This window comes from Melospiza melodia, chromosome 6, assembly GCF_035770615.1.
Source record: "Melospiza melodia melodia isolate bMelMel2 chromosome 6, bMelMel2.pri, whole genome shotgun sequence".
NCBI lineage: Eukaryota > Metazoa > Chordata > Aves > Passeriformes > Passerellidae > Melospiza > Melospiza melodia.
In genome coordinates, this window is record NC_086199.1 from 54,200,860 (window position 1) to 54,221,270 (window position 20,411).

Below are 20,411 nucleotides of genomic sequence, written 5' to 3' on the forward strand. Positions count from 1 at the left end.
AACATCTGTAAATGAATGATACAATGCATAAATTTTAGTGTATCATCTGTGCAATGCCAGAAGTTCTTAATCAATACAACAGAGATCTAAAAACACATCAGTAGATGATTTCAGACCTCATACACTCCTGGAGAACATTAATTATATTCTCAGAGCTCATTTATAATGAGCTTTTAATTAGAGAGGATGTCCTCACATCTTAATTGTTAAAAGCAGAGAAATGATGAGATGGTAGGTAATTCTTAAAATAACCTGCTTTAATGTAGATTTCATTTCTTTTATTATACCAGGACTATAAAGGCTCCTTGCTTAAAGTTACTTGTGGCAATACACATGTGTGATAAAGGAGGATTCCATTTCGTTTGTCATCAGCAGGATGGGTATGGGATATCCCACTAAAGGATGCCTCCTCTCTAGCATTCAGGGAAAGGGCAACAGGGCTGTGAACAAGAGCTAAATGCATTGTATGACTCGCTCAGGCTGGGAGATGACTGGCCAGGTTTTATTCCCTTATTTATTTGTCTCATTAGACATTCTTCCACTCTTCCCAGCATAGTTCCTCATGAGAAAGTCTGCTTGCTTGGACAGTAAATACAATCAATAAACCTACCTGTATTTTTTAGCTCAGCAGCTCAGCTTTATCCAATTCTCCCATTTCTAGCAGTGCACAAAGGCCCTGATGTGTCTGTTGGGTCAGACACATAGCATCTGTCACATTAGGGTTCAACAGGGGCTTGATGTGATTACCTGGTTTGCTTTCATTTGGTTTGCACTGAACTTCTTCCACACACTCTGCAGGAAACCAGCCAATATGTCCCCGGGTGCTGCCTTCCCAGAATCCGCCTTCTCCGATGCTCAGCACTAAACAAGGCAGACACAGGCAGTGTTACACTTTGCCTCCTCACACAAATACACAATTCTTGCATTACACCTTCAGACAACGAGCAAACACTGTGCAATAACTAATGCTGGTACCCCCAAAATGGACACAGAGTAACCTTTAAGCAGGACCATCCCTACTCAGTCTTTGTAACCACTCCCCAATTTATTTTTTTATACCAGAAGTTTCCTTGTTTCCATTTTCAGTGTTCTCACTGCTGGATTAATCAAGGATAAATACATGGTAATACCACTACCAAAAAAACCCACTGTCTTGTCTGCTGAAATGAAGTGCTGAACGCATTGTCAAATTGCACCCACACTGAAATGGATTTTAATAATACATATTTTGATATCTCCTGTTTTTCCTGCCTCCTAAGGAAACATGTTATTTGATTTAGTGGGTAGCTCCAGGGATTTGCAATGCAGGTTGAGTAATGTGATTTAAGGGTTTGAATACACAGCAAACACTTGAACCTCCCATAGGTGAGATCTACAATGGAGATGCCTTTTGAAACATTTCAATGATCTTTCTATAGAAAAAAACAACAATATGGAGGAGAACGATTTGTCAATAGGAGAAGAGGCTTTTATCTGGCACTTCTAATTATCTTGATATTAACTCTAGGACTCAGAAAGGGTTGTGACAAAGCCTGCAGAGCAAGAATTGTATAAGTAAGCAACTGGAGGTGAATTATGGTGATGGAAGGACCCTAAAAATACTTGCTATGCTGTTTAAATTATTATTATAGAAGTTCCTGCAAACCACTATATGTTTACTATATATTAGAGGATTATAAATGTACTGCTGGAAAGATGCTGTACATTACTATTGAGACAAAGGTCTCAACAAAACCAGGTTGATTGGGAATCTGGATCAGACACACGGCACAGGTGCTCAGAGCTTCCCAAAATCAGCCCAGCTCCATCCACTGAGTGCCAGCTCAGCCCCAATGCCCCTGCTGAAATCAAGGCTAACCAGCCCAAATCCATCTCTCTGCTGAGGGATTCCAGTGCCTGGGATCCTGCCTCTGCAGGGTATCTCAGTGCACAGGGACATAAAGGAGAGCTGCTTTGATGGTCTTCAATACCAGCACTTCTGGCACTGTTAAAACCTTGCCAGACTTTAAAACCCTGGTCCCTGCCTGGCTGCAATTGAACTTGGGATCAGTGCAGATGCTGTGACTCAGGGGCACTGAAGCTGAACTTGATTTGCACTAGTACTAAGCAGGATGAAAATTAAATTAATCAGAGCTGCAAAAAAAACCAATTCTTGGTAAGGTGAAAGCAGTCTGGTTCGAGACACCAGGAGCTGTAAAACTGCATTGGAAAGTAAATGTTTACCAGGGTTTTATTAATGCAATACTCAGCTATTTGTGGTATCACTTACAGAGCATGGCCATCTATTAACAGAGGCATTTGACAGTAAAATGTTTATAAATATGTCACTTTTAGGCTTTTTAATATAGTATATTCCAAGAGAGAGATGCCATGAACTGCACATTTCCACACCGCCACAGTGAAAAGAACATACTAAGTCCCAGGAAATATCCATTAAAGAAAAGTCCTACACCTGGAGGAGTCCCAAATGCACAATTTGTCAAGCACCTTTCTGACATATATGAGAAAACCTATAACCTATAACTTCTATAAACCTAGCAAGTTATGGGATACTGGGGGAGGGCACTGACCTTGGATGACACCAAAATTCTACACTGAAAATAGAGCTGAATTTAAAAATGTTAGCATGTCTTTTAAAAAAATATAAACATGGGGCATAATTAATAAAAAAATATGCTACTGTATTTTAACAACAGGTGTTGTTAAAAATATTTAAAGCCTGTGCACATTAACTAACACACATTGTCCAGCTGATAATTCAGTGTTACATAAAACATCATCCATCCAACATAAATGGGGAATTCAGCAGCTTCCAATACATTTTTAGCAATGTAACATCTGCTCACAAAAGAAAGCATTTCTTAGATATGAGATTAGGAACCAGGAAAAGTTAATAACCTATATATATATATATATTAGAATCATTGTAGAATCCAACTGTACAGTGGTTTAATTTCTGTCATAAAAGAGAGTGTAGGACTCCAGCCAAAAGAAATTTCCAAATGTGAGACAGTGAGAGTCCTATTGTTGCCAATAATTAGCTTTTTTTTTTTGAGAGGAGTTTTCAGCACTGAATCTCAGTCCTGGATTTCACTCCACAAACTGGCAAGATGCTCAGAACAAAAACTACTTAGATGTTGAGACAGACTTTCCTAATTTGGTATTTTATTAATCTGTCAGATCTGCTGACACTCCCAATTCCAGCTCTAGAAAGAGAGAGGCACTGTAAGGACGAAGTTGGGCATTTCAAACCCATGGAGTGATTTCATGTGTTTATGGCAGTAGCAGCTGATGCAAATCAACACTTTTGGGAAATGGAATTTGCCTTGGAACACTGTCTGTGAGTGCAGGGTGAAAAGGGATTCCTACAGAGCAGAACCAGACCCACTTTAGCCCATTATTATATGAATTATTGAGTATTAGCCATCACTAATAGCCAGAGCAAAGGAAAAACACATGTAGTCCTGCCTGAAGACATAACATCCATGGAAAAGAAGTGGAAGGGTGAAATGAGTGCTGCTGGAATGCAGGCAGCCTTCAGCATTCTGGGAAAAACTTCCTGCTGGGGGCCAGGAGAAGGAGGAAAAGCCAGGGGAAGGAGGAAAATCCTGCTGGAGCTGCAAGAGGCACAAAGATGACACAAGAGGCAAGTGAGGGACAGCCCTGGGTTCAGCTGATGTGCAGACAGACAAATTGCTGTGGATGTGGGGGACAAGCTCATATTCCAATGCAGAAGTTGAGACCTAGATACTTCTGCATCCCCTAAAACCTTGAAATGATCTTCCTCCCCCTCACATGGTGCCATTAATAAGAAATTCTGCAGCATGAGCCAAGGCTGTAATAAAGTACAGATCTATAAAAACTGGCAACACTTCACTCACTCCAAAGTGGGGAACTTAAAGAATAAATAGAAAAATGTAATTTATCTGTTGTACCCATGAATGGTTTTTTTTAGAATGAGGTCTTCATTTCTATCTTTGCTCTCCCAACACTGTTTAAGAGATTCACTGTAACAGATAATTTGTTATCACCAAGAGATTTTCGAATCAATGTTTTCCCTGCTGAAGGACAAAACAATGGTAAATGAAAGGACAACTTTCCCAAAATTAATAATAAAGCTTTCTAATTTTCAGTGGTTTTCACTTTTCTTTTGGTAAAATCAAAAGGTGTGGTTGCTATGGCAAAACCAGGTCAGATGCTCTTCACACACAACCTGAATTACAAAAAGAATCTGCTGTTGTTAGAGTGAAATAAAGGTTCTTGTAACATCAGGTATCCTGAGACATCTTTTCACAACAAAAGTGTGGTTTAAAAGAGGAGTTGTGTCCAATTATATGAACAAAACTGCAAAGCAAAATTGGATAAGCACCAAACAAGTGAGTAACAGGAAAACATGGATAGGCAGGTGACAATCAGGAACTTGTATTTTATTTTCTTTAAAGCATTGTACTTAAAATCAGCGAGATTCTGCCAGAAAATTAAATATATAGAATATTTTACAAGATTATATATTATAAAATTAATAGAATAGAGCATAGAATGCTTTGTCTCTTACAAATTTAAGTCTATTGGCAATGTATCTATTGTAATTGATATGAATATAGCATTCTAATCTCAGATTAATTACTCAATATACCATCAAAATACTTTTAATCAAAAGAACATAGAACATGTATCCTCCCACATTACAGCTCCCTCCATGCCCCAACAAGAAATGAAAATGTTTTTTCCAAACAAATTATGGTGACTACTTTTTCTAAATTCCTTGTGATACTGAAATGCCCAGGAGCAAATTCTTCCAGGCAGCCTTATTTGCAAAAATGTCAAGGAAATTTAAAGCCAAAATCAGGCCAATGTCTTTACAGCTGTTACAGCCTGTACCTAAAATGTCTTTGTAATATCTAAATCAATTTTTAGTGCTTGGATAAACTGCATTCTTCTTTATTGGGAAAATAAATAATCATATGGATTAGGAACAAGAGACCATATTCAGGGGAAAAAGAACATTTCTGCAACCAGCAGGAAAAAAAGAAAAATCAACAGAATGAAAGTAAAGTATAAAGTTGGAAATCCATTGAAAAGAAAAATTAACAGCTGAACCAGCCTGTGCTGATTTAAAAACTCTGGGTTTGTGTCCCAAGGTAAAATTTGTCTAAATTTTCTTCTTTGAAATACAGGAGATTTTAAATTTGTAATTGGTAGAGGCCTGACTTTTTTCTCTCAGAAATAATTAACATTGTGATTTAGGCTTTTCCCTTGCTGTAATGTCTGTTGTCTGATGTAAATTTTCAGAATTATTTGTCTTTGGCAGGAGAGCTTCCAAACGACAGACAGGAATGCAGGAATACTTATTGGAGGCTGTGGTGTCTCATTCCTGGATGTGTCCAAAGCAGGGCATTGGGACTGGATTACCCTTAAAGTCCATCCCAATCCCTAAAAACACCCTGGATTTCCGTGATTCTTTGGTGCAAACAGACTTTCCATACAACATGATGATGGTCAGCACGAGTTACAGCTTCATCGTGCTCTCTGTTAAAAACAGAAATTTTTCTGACTCTGGCTCCTGACAGCAATCCCTCCCTGCCTCAGTGAGGGATGCTGAGCAGGATCTGGCTGTTTTGTCTCCTGGACAGGCTGGTTCTGGCTCCCAGAGATGTCCTTAAGGGAGCCTGACAGAGCCTGAGGTCGGAGCAGCAGCATGGGGAGGAGCTCAGTGCCCCTGACCCTGCTGCCAGGCACAGGGAGGGTTCCAGCACACACACACAGACCTTCCTGGGCACTCCACCCACAGCCTGGAAGTATCTGCAGTTAATGACTCTGGCTAATTGACCTGAGCCGTCACACTGGGCTGTGGCCCTACAGACATTCCTGGTGGTGGAGAAGGAAATGCAGCAGTTCCTTCCCAGCTTGAGTTATGGGAGCCGACCAAATTAGGGAGATAACACAGAGATCCTGACTTAAAACAGCTCCTCACCTTTTCTCACCTCTGCTTTCCCAGGAAAGAAACAGTGCAAGCAAGCACTTCAGGAGAAGAACCTCGGGGTGAGAAGATGACTGGGGCAACTAACAGAGCAACCACTCCCTACATCAAACCTACAAACACAATAAGCTGCATGTAATCCTCTAAATCTGAGGAAATATGGCTCAGTTGAAATAGAACTGAGCTGTGCTGTTCAACATTTGGCCCTCTGTGGGAGCTTTTCCCCCCTTGCCATAGTTTCCATGAAGATCACCTTTTCCCTGTTATTTATGTGTCTGTGAAATAGTTTTGAGATAGTGAGGGCAAGATGAAAACAGCGTGAGAAATCAATCTGCACTGATTTGGGTTTTGCAGAAATCCAGCCTCTGATCCCCAACGCTGTTGAGGAAGGTGCAGTGAGAGTCAAGTTTGCCCTTCTCCATAGTGATGCCCAAACTTGAAATCAGGGAAATTCAGAGAGAATTAATAGAGAAGGGGACCCAAGCTGTTGGGAAGGATGAAAGTTTGACAAGAAAGTCTCACAGATATGTGTGCTTAGCAGAAAGATTTTTAAATGTAGAATCTGATGAAGGAATAGAGATGGAAACAAGTTTTGATATAGAAGAAAAGAATTGCTGACCCAGTCTTGCTGGATAACCAAGGAGGCAAAGGGTGTGTTAGTTAGAAGGGGTTTTCATGGCTTAGAGCAAAGGATAAACTCACCTCAAACAAGAAGATGTTTTTAACAAGCAGAAAGATAGCACAGGCAAACAAGTCAGCAAAGTTACAAGCAGAAAAATGGTCTCAGAATTTTACACTGCAAGAAAGCTGAATAATAACTTCTAGCTTAAACTGTAATGTACTAACTTTTAGTGATTGGAGAATAGGAAGATGAATATGGTAGTTATAGTAGTTAGGATAGGCTAGAGATAAAAGCTAAGGTATAGATTGGTTCTACTGTATTAAGATGCTCGGCAAAGAAAAGTATGTAATGCAATGGAACCTAAAGCAAAGGGGCTCCAGGCCTGCCTGCAGCTGGAGCTGACAGCTGTGGGCACAGGCTCTGTCACCCACCACCCTGGACTGCTGGAACATCAGTTGTTCCAAACATTCCATTACTGGATGGAATAAACTGCATTTTAGAAAGCTGCCTGGAGTCCCGCATCCCTCATTTAGGCTCTTTCACCAAGCCAACCAAGATGCAGAGCCTGGAGTGTTGCATTGCACCACACTGGTGCACTCTCAGCTCCTCTCTGACTCCTGGTGCTCCTGTCCCCTGAATATTCCAGGCCAGTTGCTGACTACTCAAGCAAGGATGTGTCAAAGTAGCCAAGCATGATGACAGGGGATTTGTGGATGCTTTTACCTCCTGATCCCTTCCCATGGCCTCTGACAGCAAAGGGAACTCTCCTGCTGGAGCAGGAGCAAGTCTGTCTGCATTTTGACAGCACCACTCTGTCCTGCTCTTCAGGCACAAGCAGCTTGAAGGAATGAGTTAGGATAGGACCTGTGGTGAGCCATAATTTATCATGGCAGGAGCTGAAATCAAACCATTCAAGTCAGGAGACAGAAAGGAAGCAAAACAGACCAGTGAACCTGGCTAAGATGAATATTCTGTTTCACATTCATTTCATCCTTCATGTGGAAGAGCAGCTGAACAATACCTTGCAAACCTCTTATGTTCAATTTTGCTGCCACACTTACCCACACAAGGTACAAAATGCTCTTGAAGAAACAGAACAGCCTTTCTGAGGCTCTTCCCTTCCCAGTATTTTGTTTACTAATCTAACAAGTGCAAAAGCCCAGGAGACCAACTTTCCTCCTGCCCACAAGCACTGTCTGTTGGCAATATCTTTGAGCACAGCAGGGGTTTAATAATCTTTCTTTTTCAAAATGACTTACAAGTGGATTTCACAAGAAATGAAAATGTTAGCGATATATTTGGATTGCCCTGCTGGCTGAGATCACGCTGAAATAAAAGCAGAGTCACAAGGGTCAATATTTCTGCTGCACAGAGCCACTGACTTCCTGCCCACAGCAGATGCTTGAGCTGCTGCTGCTGAGTTACTCCTGCTCCTCTGACCCCGAGGAATGGAGCTGAGAGCTGCATTTGGGTTACCACAACCCTGCTGGGATGTGCCTGCACCACAGGTATCTCAGAGGCTCATGGAAGTCTGTTGGAGCATATTTGAGATGCTGAAATAACTCCCTGTTTTTCCATACAATGGGCACTAGAAAAGGCTGAGAGAGCTGTGGCAGGGCAGCCTGGAAAGAAGAAGGATTTGGGGAGATCACGACAAACAAAGCTGTGAGCAGGGTGAGACTTCAAATGCTCTCAAAGTATTTGAAGCAGGTGGGGTTTTTTCTTTCTAAATCAGTAAAGGATGGTTCATGTGCATTTTAGGTATGGTTTAATATAACCCAGACTCTGAAAATAATTCTGATTTTTTTATTTTTGAAGTGGCCAGAGCCTGTCTGCACATGGAACTCAGACTTGTTACCTTCCCAAAAACCTTCTCTATTGCTTTATCTTCATGGACAAGAAAACTGCTAATTTGCTCACAAAGAATTGTTTGAGCATTGCATTCTGAGTTTTGCCATCAAAGAGACCACTCAATTTCCACTGCAAGAAGTCAATTTAGGAAGACAAAAGCTGATTCAAATTCATTTTGCAGATATTTTATACATGTTTGTGTGCATTTGGATTGCGGCAGATTTATTGCTATGGACTTTCAGATAAAGAAGGAAGAAAGAAAAAAATATATAAAAACAAAATATTAGAAGTGTTTAGTGAGGAATCAAACTAGATCTCCTTTATTTATGTGAAAACATAAGATTAGGGCAATTCTGGTATAAATAAAGATATCAGATTTATTTTTGCAAGCAGCCATGGCTCCTCTCTCATGAGTGGCAGACACACAAATGATGTCAGTGTGTATGACTAACAACTAAAAATACAGCAGGTATTTTTGTACAGGCTACGTAATATCCTATGAATACCAGACCATTCTGTTTAGTTTACATTTCTTTGAACCTTGCCCATTCACAGATTTCTCTGAGTAGTTTCCTTGTATCACACACTGTGAACTATTGTCACTGATGCACTTCTACCAGTTTTAGAAAGAAAAAAAACAACAAATCCTGCTTCATCTCCATCTGATGAAAACATCTGATTTTTCATCAAGACCTTAGGAATTCATCCCTCTCTGTGACCCTTCTAATTCTGCCAAGTTAAAAAAGAAAATCCATAAAAACATTTCCCAAGTAATCCCTTTCTCTAATATGTTGTTCTGGGTTTTTATCCCTGCAATAAATGCCTTGCTACATCTTTGCTGTGATTAGTCTCATGGGATGTACTCGTGATGAGCATTTCCCTGGGGTCATCCTGAACACGGGGCACAATCTCTCTGCCAGTGCCAGGCCACGTTTGAATTCCCCAAAACAACCCAAGAGCCAGGATCTGGGCATCAGTGTCCTACACAGAGCAGTGCAGTCACCAAGCTGGCAGAGGAGAGGGGCCAAGACAAAGCTTTTCCATCTCTCAGTGACAGTAGGATGTTTCCAAAGTGAAGGAAAAATTGAATTCCATGAGGTTTAATATTCTCCCATTTCCTCCAAGTACTGTTCAGAGCAAGTTGCTAAACCCCAAACAGGCTGAGCCATGGTCTTACTAAGTCTGTAAAAGACAGGAAATACATCCAGTACCAAGAATTCATGCTCAGGAAGAGGAAAAAATGCAGGATCTCCTTATAGTCAGCAGTTCTGGCACTCCCACAACACTGAGGACTCTGAGTTCTACTGCCTGTGCTTTTAGAGGATGGAGAGGGAGCCCATCCTGCTCACATGAAGTAATTTTTTTTTAAATCACAGAATCCTGGAATAGTTTAGGTTGGAAGGGACCTTCAAGATCATCTTGTTCCAGCCTTCTCCCAGTGAAAGGGTAACTTTCCACTATCCCAGATTGCTCCAAGCTGTGTCCAGCCAGCCTTGGACACTTCTAGGGATGAGGCAGCCACAGCTTCTCTGGGCCACCTTTGCTACGGCTTCACCCCCTCTCAGGGAAGAATTTCTTCCTCAAATCTAGTCTAAATCTACCATCTTTCAGTTCAAAGCCATAGCTCCTTGTCCTATCACTACACTTATTGTCTAGCAATAATTACATTTTGACTGAAACAGGGACGGGAATCTAGATTTAATTGGACCTGGGTTTTTGGCACAAAAAGTTTGAGCAGCTTCTTGGATACTGTTACACAACAGAGACCTCTTTAAAGCACCACTGTCTCTTCCCTGCACTCTTTGTTCTCTCCATGACCTTGCCGTGTTCATTCTGACATATTTTTTGCTGCAGCTGAGGAATCATTGACATGGTAACACGAAATAGGATTTGATCTTGTTCTGGAAGTTTTCCCTTTGATTAGCTCTGGGAGCTTGTCACACACTGTTCCAGCCCTGTCATGCAAACAGCCTTAAATTACATTTCACAAGGTTTCATCCTTGGGAGTAACACTGACAATCCCTGTGTGCACTTGTTCTTTCCCCAAACCCTCCCCAAAAGCAGGCTGACATGTGTAGAAACTTCACCAGACTTTGCTGCAGCAAAGTTCTCTAAAATGCTTCAAAACAAATGGACCTGAAAAAACTCTGTCAGATTTCAATTCAATGTGCAAATCAGATACTTGAAGCTGAAAAAATAATCCCTGCAGGAATGATTTGATGTAGGATGGGCACATCCCCCTTTTAATGGCAGTAATAATTAATGAGTTACTTTCAATAAACTTAAATTTCCCCCACAAAGAAAAAACCCCAGGCACAATTCCATTTTTTATTTCAGCATTTAGAGTGCCCCCCAAAATCATTGGTCTCCATATAGGCCACAGTATTTTATGAAAACATGAAAAGTGGACTAATTCCCTCCTGCAATGTTTTCCAGTGACTGTTGCCGTAACTTAGAACCAAGGCTCCAAAATTAATTTTTCAAAAACATTAAACATTTCATTGAAATTTAAATCCTTTATTCTGGGATTATTTTTGCATATAATAGTATCAAACCTAAGGTAAATCACCTGCCAGATAGGGAATGCCTCTAAAATATTCAGCATTCCAGGCAACCTGTTGCAGTGTTTCCTCTTTTGCCAGGAAACACAATTTCTGTCTTGTCTTTTCCCAGAGTTGTCTTATTCTAGTGAGAAGAATCTGTGTGGCTGTTATTTCATCCTCTACATAAACAGAATATTCCTGCATCCTTAAATCCAAGAGGACAATTGAACATCTCTGTGTCCAACACCTGCCATGGAGCAGCCACTCATTCCTTGTCATTGACACCTGCCAGACCTCTATGAACACTGAGTGGAGAAAGTTATTTAGTACCCCCAAAATTTCATCGTAGCTCTTGTGCACCATGAGATCATAATCACTGCTTCCTACCTGATCAGGGAACAACCTTGAGAACTGTAAAATTATCTTCTCAGCCCTACAGACTCTAAGTTTAACCTTCTCCCTTCGTCCTTGCATTTAAAATTAACTTTGCATGTTTTACCTTTAAGTGCAACACTCTTCAAATTTCTGTCTTACATCTTCTGAGGGCTGGAGTTAACAGAAATTATTAAACTCAAAAATGCTTCAGAATCAGTACATCCAAAAATAAAAATGCAAAAATACCTTCTAATGGCTCCCTGTATTTTTTTTCCGTTTGCAGGCTCAAGGGAGGAGGTATTTGAAGTCTTCCTTTGTGAGATAAGCTCCCTTTGCAAGAAAATTTGCAGCTGCTTTACACTTTTATTTAGGACACTGAATTTATTCCCTTTTGTTTGATTTCCATAACTGTTGTTTGATTTGTATGGGTCCAACACAAAGTCTCTTTTATTCTGTTTTACCTGGATGTGCAAAACCACAGCCTCACACCTCACTCTGGGGAAGGAGAGTCCTGTACACCCTATCTCCCTTTTTTTCAGCTGTACCTGGATTTATTGACTGCCTTCAAAGCAATAACAAAGCCTGGCCTTCATTTAAACCTGGTCTTAGCATGTAATTGCAGTACTGAACAGAAATTTCACATGCACCACCACACTTCCTCCAAAATTATATTTACAGGAGGTTCTCCCTACCCACTTATCCCAAGTCCCATGAGGGGACATTTTCTACTTAAGCAATTAAATGTTCCTGGAGGAAAGGGCCTGAAGCAGAGCTGACCTTACCCCCATTCCCTTCCTGAGCTTTTTAGATAGCTGACAGGTTTACAACCCCTTAAAGCCCTGGAGCAGTGCCTCTGGAATGGCTCCAGCAGCAAATTCTGTGTCCTGGGTAAGAGAAAATGGTGCTATTACTGCACAGAGTTGTGAGTTGTGGCAGCACTTTGAAGGCAGTTAAAGTGGCAGCTAAATATGCATTGGTTACAAAACAAAAGCAGGAGCAAAATACCTTGCAAAGAAACAAATGCATAAGAGTACTTTCACCATATAGGTTATTTCCACCCTTGTAAAAGAGAATTTTTACATAAAATTCCCACCTAGCAGGAGAAAAGTTTTATTCCAAAGGAATTAGGTGCTCACCTTTGACTCTATCTCCTTTGTGCAGGTGAATTTCCCCTTCCCCTTGAGGTTGATATGGCTTTACAACAATAAAAAGTCTCCCAGGGACAGCACTGTAGAGCTTCCTTTTGGGACCCTGATAATCCAAGGCAGACAGAGTATCTTTGTTGGCACTGGGACTGTAAACGGCACTGGAAATTGAAATGAAAAATCATTAACAGCTTATTCAAAAGGGGAAAGTTAATAATTTACAATCACATTAGCAAGATTAAATTAAGCAGTGAATAACAAAACTGTCTCCCAGTAAGACATCAAACCCTGCAGAAAAAATACCAAACAGGAGCTCTTAAGGGTTGAAATCTTTCAGTATGAAACATGATCAATATTCACCTGACCATAATGGCCTAGAACAGAAAACACACAACATTAAAGCTTTTAGTTTTTCCGCAAATTAAACTTGCACATTCCTAGGCCCTAATTAAATTCAAAATTTATATGCCCATCATACATTCCCAGCATGTCAATTTGTCAGAGGGACTTGAAAATGTCTGTATTTACAATTCTTGGGAATGGATATCTTTGTAACACAGAGTGAACAAGTGAGATCACTGAATTATTAACTAAATGGACTGAATAATCAAGTTACTTCCTCACTCCAAAGCCCAAGGTTAAATTTAGATCTGCACAAAGCCTGGTACTTGTGGTTAACATTTTCCAAATGATCATTTCTTCTGGATGGCAATCACCAGCTCATTCAGTGACTCCAGAATGTGCCCAGGAGAGCCACAGGTCACCACAAACTCACAGTCATGGTGTATAAAAAAAGGAATTGTTGAAAGGTGGTGAACAATGCATAAGATCACTCTTAAACCTGTGGGAAAATGAGTGAACTGTCAAAAAGATATGAAAAGAGAAAGAGGTAAATACTGAAGAGGGTTGGAAACCTATAGGATAGATCATAACAAACTTGCAATACACTAGCAGTCAACTTCAAAAAAACCCCAAAGCATAAAAACTTGCAGTCTTAACCAAAGTCTAGAAAAGGAAAATATTCATGAGAAGGAGTAATCTTAATGGAGTTTGATATGGAAAAGTTAGGCTACCAAAGGAAGAAAGGTGATTTAGTGGTGGTTTGGCATTATAACACTCTGCTTGCCTTTATGTAAGAAAGCATCTCAAACTGCTTTAAGCAAAATGAAATACAAGGGCTGGGGTCTGCTGAGTTTACACCATTGTTTTTTAACCAGTCTCCTACCAAAATGGGAGCCAGTAAGTCAATAGGTACAGAAGTCTGATACAAACCCACACCTATTGGATCTTTCCTATCTGGAACACTCCTGTTTTCCTGCAGTAACCTCTTCACCATTTGGAATTGCATGCCCCTATCACCATGCTTTGTTCTATTACTGGGAAGGGATGCTGCTTATGGTAAGCCCCACTCAGGAGTTTAGAAGTGAGCTCTGCTTCCATGTCTGTGATGGAGTTTGCACCAGAAACCTCAGCCAACTCTCACAGTTGTTTAAAGAAAGCCTGGAAAAGATGACATTCAGATTTCAGTTCTTTTGCTCCATTCCTTTTTCCTTATAAGTGGAGGAACAGTCATCACCATAAAAAAAAAAAAGAAATTCAGCTCTATAAACTATAGCTACACATCTGATTTCCACTTGTATCAAGCTGTGTTTCTGCCTAGTCTGGTGGCAGCTATTCCCAGTGTTATCTCCCAGCATCTACTTTAACTGTGAGCACAGAAGATACATTCATTTTCTCCCTCACTGAAAGAGAAAAGGGAAATAGCACATTAAACCCACACAAGGAATGCAGAACTTCTTAGGCAACAGGCTCACTAATGGAAATCAGGGCTGCAACGTGGGGTGCAGGACTTTTTAAAAAGAGATCTTTCCTTTCCCTTGCTTGTCCCCAGCATGGGCTCCAAGCCCAGCAAGTGCCATGCCAGGAAGGAGCAGGAGGAGGATGCAGAGATTTCAAGAGAGGTGTAGACATGTTTCCCTCTCAGCCAGATGAAGGTGGCCAGCCTTGGCAGCTCAGCCCTCACTGAGGATGTGCTGGCACCTCATTCACTCATTTCTGTGGGGTAAGTTCCACACAAAGGCTGTCCCTTTCCTTTCTTTCCCAGCTTCGCCCTCCCAACCACTTTGCTGTGAAGAGCAACAGCCTTGTGAGAATCAAGAACAGTTTGATTTGAAAGGGACCTTTAAGACCACCCAGCGCCACTCCCTGCCATGGGCAGGGACACCTTTCACTGGACCAGGTTGTTCCAGCCTGGCCTTGAACAATTCCAGGGATGGGGCAGCCACAGCTTCTCTGGGAATTCTGTTCCAGTGACTCGCCACCCTCTCAGGAAAGAACTTCTTCCTAATATCCAATCTAAATCTCTCCTCTTTCAGTTCGAGAAGACAGAACACCTGAGCCACATGGGCTGCAAAGGTCACATGAGCCCCTTCCATCATGGCTTTCCAGCACCTCTCCACAGCACAAATCCCACAGACCCCATTAACCCTTTGTCTGACCTTCTCCATCACTGTGCCCCTTCTGGCTGCTTCTGCTCCACAACCCAACCTCCTTCCCTGACAAAAAGGGCTTTCCCATCCCAGGGGAGCAACAGCTTCATGGTGACTGTTATTATTTGCAAATAATAAGCAGAGACAGCAACAGTTCCCACTTTTAGCTAACAGTAAGTAGGTGGTCATGCAGTTAAACAAAATCTGTGAGGAAAGTGTCATATAAGGTGTCATTCCTGACTGCAAAATGGGCCTGTGGCAAGAAAAGGCATTATTTGCAGGAGAAATTATATATATAAATCCATCTAGTTGTCTTTAAATTTATAGAGCCTCCAGCTCTTTTCTCGGTACTTGTACGTACTCTGGACTTCTCTGAAACAAGTTTTGGGGGCACAGAAGGAACTCTGCAGCTGGGTAGCAGCTTCAGCAGCTGTGATGCTGATGCACTAAGAGAAAGACCAAAATTTTATATCCACAAACTCTCAGGGTTTAAATCTGTTCCCATTGTCACCTGAGCTACTTTTCAGAAAGGGAAGAGGAAAGTGGTTGAACAGAGTCAAAGCAAGTAAATGTTTGCTTAATCAAAAAGAATTTCTAATTGTTACCCCCAGCTCCAAGGATTGTTTATACTTCTAGAATTTAAAGCATTTTATCCCAGGAATATTGATGAAAATGCATTTTTATCCAATCAGCTAAAATAATCATTGACTCTAAGGTAGAACCTCCCTCCCTGATGGCATCAGCAGAATCCAGAGGAACAGAAGAACAGTCATTCTCTGAACAGAACCTCACAGTCTCTTCACTTAACTCATCATCCAGCTGAAGCCTCATTACAGACTAATCTTGAGCTGTTACTGGGGCTCTGTGAGGAAATGCCACCCAATTTATACCCAAATGAGCTTTTGCCATTATTGTAACATACAACAAAGCAAGATGAGCTTGCTTTGCTGCATGAAACCACTGGCATATGGAATCTGCATCCTCTCATCCTCTTCCTTCCCTTTAATTTCACTCCTTCTTACATGCCAGACAACTCTGTCTCACAATTCACCAGATCCCCCCTGCCTAGCAGTATTGTTTCCATCACAAACAGTGCCTGGCAGTTTGGCCAGGGAGAGCAGAGGAACAGGCAGGGTAACAGAGGCAGTGTCAGCTGCATAACATTTTGTTTTACTGACTTGAAAACTCCACTGAACATCCCTTACACCTACAAACAGCAGAGAGAAACCAATAGCTGCATTTCTTGACAATGCCCAGTTCCTTTTCTACTCTGAACAGCAGACATATATATATATATATATACACACATATATTAGGAAACAGGACAGATAAAGCCTGATTTTCAAACGAGGACTGTTTGGCCAACATGTGTGAGCTCTGGTTCTCTCCAGCAGCTCTCATCTCTGATGCCTCCCAGCCTTTTTACAGCATTTTAACTCCTTGTCCTGGTGCAGCTCCATCTCTTTCACATTTGGCAGGAGTTCCTGAGTCCAGGGCAGTGCCTTTTCAAAGCTGCAGCCCCCATAAGTGATCAAAACTCAGCCCTCCACTTTTTCCATGGCTTACAAAACCTACATGACTCTAATTAGTCAGGATTTGCTCTCCAGTGGGACAGAGCTGCAGGATATTTGCCCAGAATGCCTGCTAGAACACATTACTCCTTCTATTTCACTCTTTGGTTCAGCACACACCTACAGAAGAGAGAACCTAAACAGCCTCTGCTCCATCAGCCATGAGCAGCTCCAACACAGGTTCCAGGCATGACCAGCAGTTCTGGGAAGGGACCAGTTATCCCAGGAACAGTTTGCTTCACTGTTATATACAGTCCTTAGTTCAACTATGGGAGGATGTGCAGAGCCAGCACCTTGAGCTGGAGGTGCAAAGTGTGTTAAGTCACTGCTGAACTTGAAAGTCTGTCTGGCTGCTGGAGCTCTGTGAGGAAACAGCTGGCTTTGGGGCTTCCACTTAAAATATTTACACTTGGGCATGGTCCACTGTGCTGAGAATGAATAACTATACATTCTGGAGAGTGCAAATAACATAAAGGAATGTGGCAAGCCAGCACGGTGCCTTTGCCTTTGGGGTACCTCATGCTGTGAAACAGCCAGAGCTCACCTGATGTGCCTGTGCTGCTGCCTCTTGGCATCCTCTCCCAGCCTGTTGAGGGACGGCGAGCGGCTCCGGGAGGACGGAGTGTAACTCCCCACAGTTTTTACAGTTCCATTGGGATTATTCTGCATCTGTTGGAGCAGGTGAGGGGAAAGGCTGCGGTGTGAAGAGGCAGAGGAGGAGGCTGACCACTCAGGGAGGTTGTTGATGTTCAGGTTGTTGTCGCTGTTGGAGCGGAGCAGGATCCGGGGGGCTGCCAAGGTGCTGGGAGGCCTCCTCCTCCTGTTGGAGTAGGTGGGAGCCTCCCTAAAGGGCACTGTGCAAAGAGAGACATGGAGGGTGAGCTCAGATGATTTCACATTCGTGTGTGTTTACCACCACATGCAACATATGGCATTGTTTCTTCTGCAGAGACAGAAACTCCACCTTGCCAGCAGAGCTGATCAAATTATCCTCAGAACATCATTAAATCAAAAACAACAGAGCAACATGAACCTGTTTGATGGCTTGAATACATGGTGAGGCAACACCAGTGCCCTGAGCCTGCTGAGCACTCTGAACTGTGCTCTAGGAAATGGGAAACACCTCATTATTGCCAAGTTTGAGGCTCAGAAAGTTTATTTCCCTGCTGTGTTGTCACATTCAGTCAGAAAGGCACACAACAGGGCTGCCTAGCAGAATTTCTGCTGCATGGACTTGCAGTTTCCATCCCCCAGCTGGTACCCAAACTGTTCCAGGCCTAAGTTCAAGTTCAGGCCTAACCTGAAATCTGTGAACAGTCACCTTATCCCCATCTTGCAGGTTAAAAATCGAGGACACAGCTTGCTGTCCTGGCAGAACTCTATTACACTGCTGCAATCCCCAGGCATTCCCCTCTTTCTAATCCTGGCATTCCTACCACATCCATTACTATGGTATATAGAGCATATCACCCCAGGGTAATACACTGGCTCCATCACGTGCCACATCCCTGGGGGAACACCAGGATATCCAAAAGCTCCAAGAAACTCCTTAATGGAAGAGCCACAACACAAAACAAAGCAAGGGCGACACAAATCTCACTCAGAACAGAGGGTCCAGCCCTCCATGTGTGCTCCTGGTTCACACAAGCATTTACACCATCTTCCACATCTCCTTTTCCCACTCCGGTGGGTCAGTTTGTCCCACGTGCAACTTAGAAGGCAAATTCCCTCATAAAAAAGCAACCAGTTATCAGCAGATGGGATAGCATTTCCTGCCCTGTCATAAAGGAATTGACCCCAAAACCTCTTGCTGGCCTTGATCCCCATTATTGCAACTGCCCTCATTAATTTCTCTCAGTGGAGCTCGTGGGGTCACAGGACCTGAGCCAAAGTGCACAGATTTACATCCACAAAGTCAGTGGCATAACTAACAAAATGCAGCCAGGCACTATCCTGAGGGCTTCACTGAGCTGTTGTAATTCTCAAAGAAAAAAATCATATGTAAATTGGGAAAGAAGACCCACAAAATATCATTCTTTATGTCTAAAGTGCCAGTAAGTGCCATTTATAAAGAGCCAGAAATGTCTATTCATTCAATACCCTTCAAAACCACACAAAAAACCAGAATAAGAATGTCTGTCATACTGTGCAAGTAAATAAATTCACATAAATATGAATATAGATAGGAATCAATCTGTCCTGCCTTGAAATAGAGCCTTTAATTGAGAGAACAAAGCAAAATTTAAGGTTTCAGTGCAAAACTGAGAGCATATTTATAGCATAAAATAGAGATGGAACTGCGAGTAAAAGAATGGTTTGTATCATTTTCACCAGAGTCAGTTTATGATTACAGTTTATCAATTACAATTCTGAATATTTTACAATAACATCCTTTGTATTTCCAGTGAGCTGAAACTTCCTCTAGTAAACAACTCAACAACCTCTGAACAACCAAACACGGGAACAGCATGCACAGAAAGGGCTTCAATTCATTCCCATGCTTCCTTTGAAATAAGGGAAATAGCCTTTAAAAGCTTTGAATGGGAGACAGCACACAAGTTCAATGCTTAGGCTGGAAACTAGAAGAAACTCTGGATAATTTTCCTGACATTTCAAGTTTTTTCCCATTCCATATTTCTTTAAGGTTTCAAAGCAGCCGAGGGTGTCATGAGAGCACCTTGGTGGTTCAGGTGTCACAGTGAAAGCCCCAGTTAGTGCTAACTTCCAGCAAACTCACAGCATTTATCTCCAAAACTGGCACATACAGACCCCTTAGGTTGATGTGTGGGGCAGAGATGCGACATTTCTACATTCCTTTTATTTTCAACATTTGAAATACAGCTCCAGAAAGCACTTCATTGAAGGTGGGGATCTTTCCCAGGTACAACAAAGCAGAATTCAGTCAAGGGGAAAACACACAAACCAAGTACAGGGGATATTTGGCACACTCAGGTTTGCTACCAAAAGCTCCAATGCTGTTCCCCCAGCTCACCAAAGTTTGCCTTGGATTCAGTAAAAATTGGGTCTGACCTTTAAATTTCAATTTCTCATTAAGCTGACAGCAGCCTGCCCAGCCCTTCCAGCCACAGGCTGAGAAAACAAAATCCTGCCAGCGTTTTGGGGCTGTTTACTGGGACTCTGGAGAGGATTGTGGAGTCTCTGCTGGTGGCAGGGGGAGGGAGGACAAGGACAGGGTGCCAGGGCACAGTGACAGCACGGACACAGAGCTGCAGGACACATCTGTACTGACAGATTGGAGAAGACACCCTCAGGCACCAGAGGAAAGGAAATCTTCTTCCCTTACACACCTCAGGAGCATTTTACAAGCCCATTTTAAGAGTTTAGCATTTGTTTTGCTATTAATGCTCTATTCTTGAGGAGAGAACTACGAGCAAAATTAGCCTTTACTACAGGAAATAAACAGGGAAGGGGACAACTAATTACACCAATTGATGCGTGTCTAACACAAATCTTTTATAGAAAGAGTTAAAAATAAGCATTTCTGTGCCTGAAGTGATTAATATTCCACCCAACTGTTTCTTTTCCCCAGCAATCTGCAAACTGTAAGTGGGTGGGTATTTTTTTAGCTACTTCTTATCAGCATTATTTATATTATTTTCACAATTAAAAAACAGAACTACAACAAAAAATGATGAAATGCAAATGTCCATGCTCTAGTCCCCATTGGACTCTGCTTTCCCCTAATATTTCACCACGTTTCAGAACTGCAAGAATAACTGTGGCAAAACTTGCTTGGGAAAAACACTTAATATAAAATGACATGAAAATGCCTGAACCAATTCCATGCCCCAAAAGTTTAAATTTATCATCCCTA

The 20,411-nt window shown here is 41.8% G+C and overlaps 1 protein-coding gene across 4 annotated transcripts in view; it reads right to left on the minus strand.

Moving 5' to 3' along the window:
* The window catches only part of SHANK2 (SH3 and multiple ankyrin repeat domains 2), a 271,165-nt gene that overhangs the window by 160,735 nt on the left and 90,019 nt on the right, over window positions 1-20,411 (minus strand). For all 4 annotated transcript variants that reach the window (XM_063158210.1, XM_063158209.1, XM_063158212.1 and 1 more), the window contains 3 exons: window positions 17,121-17,430; window positions 12,508-12,677; window positions 748-861 (listed from right to left, as the gene is read on the minus strand). In XM_063158210.1, coding sequence (XP_063014280.1) covers window positions 748-861; window positions 12,508-12,677; window positions 17,121-17,430 — 594 coding nt within the window. The remainder of the gene's footprint in view (window positions 1-747; window positions 862-12,507; window positions 12,678-17,120; window positions 17,431-20,411) is intronic.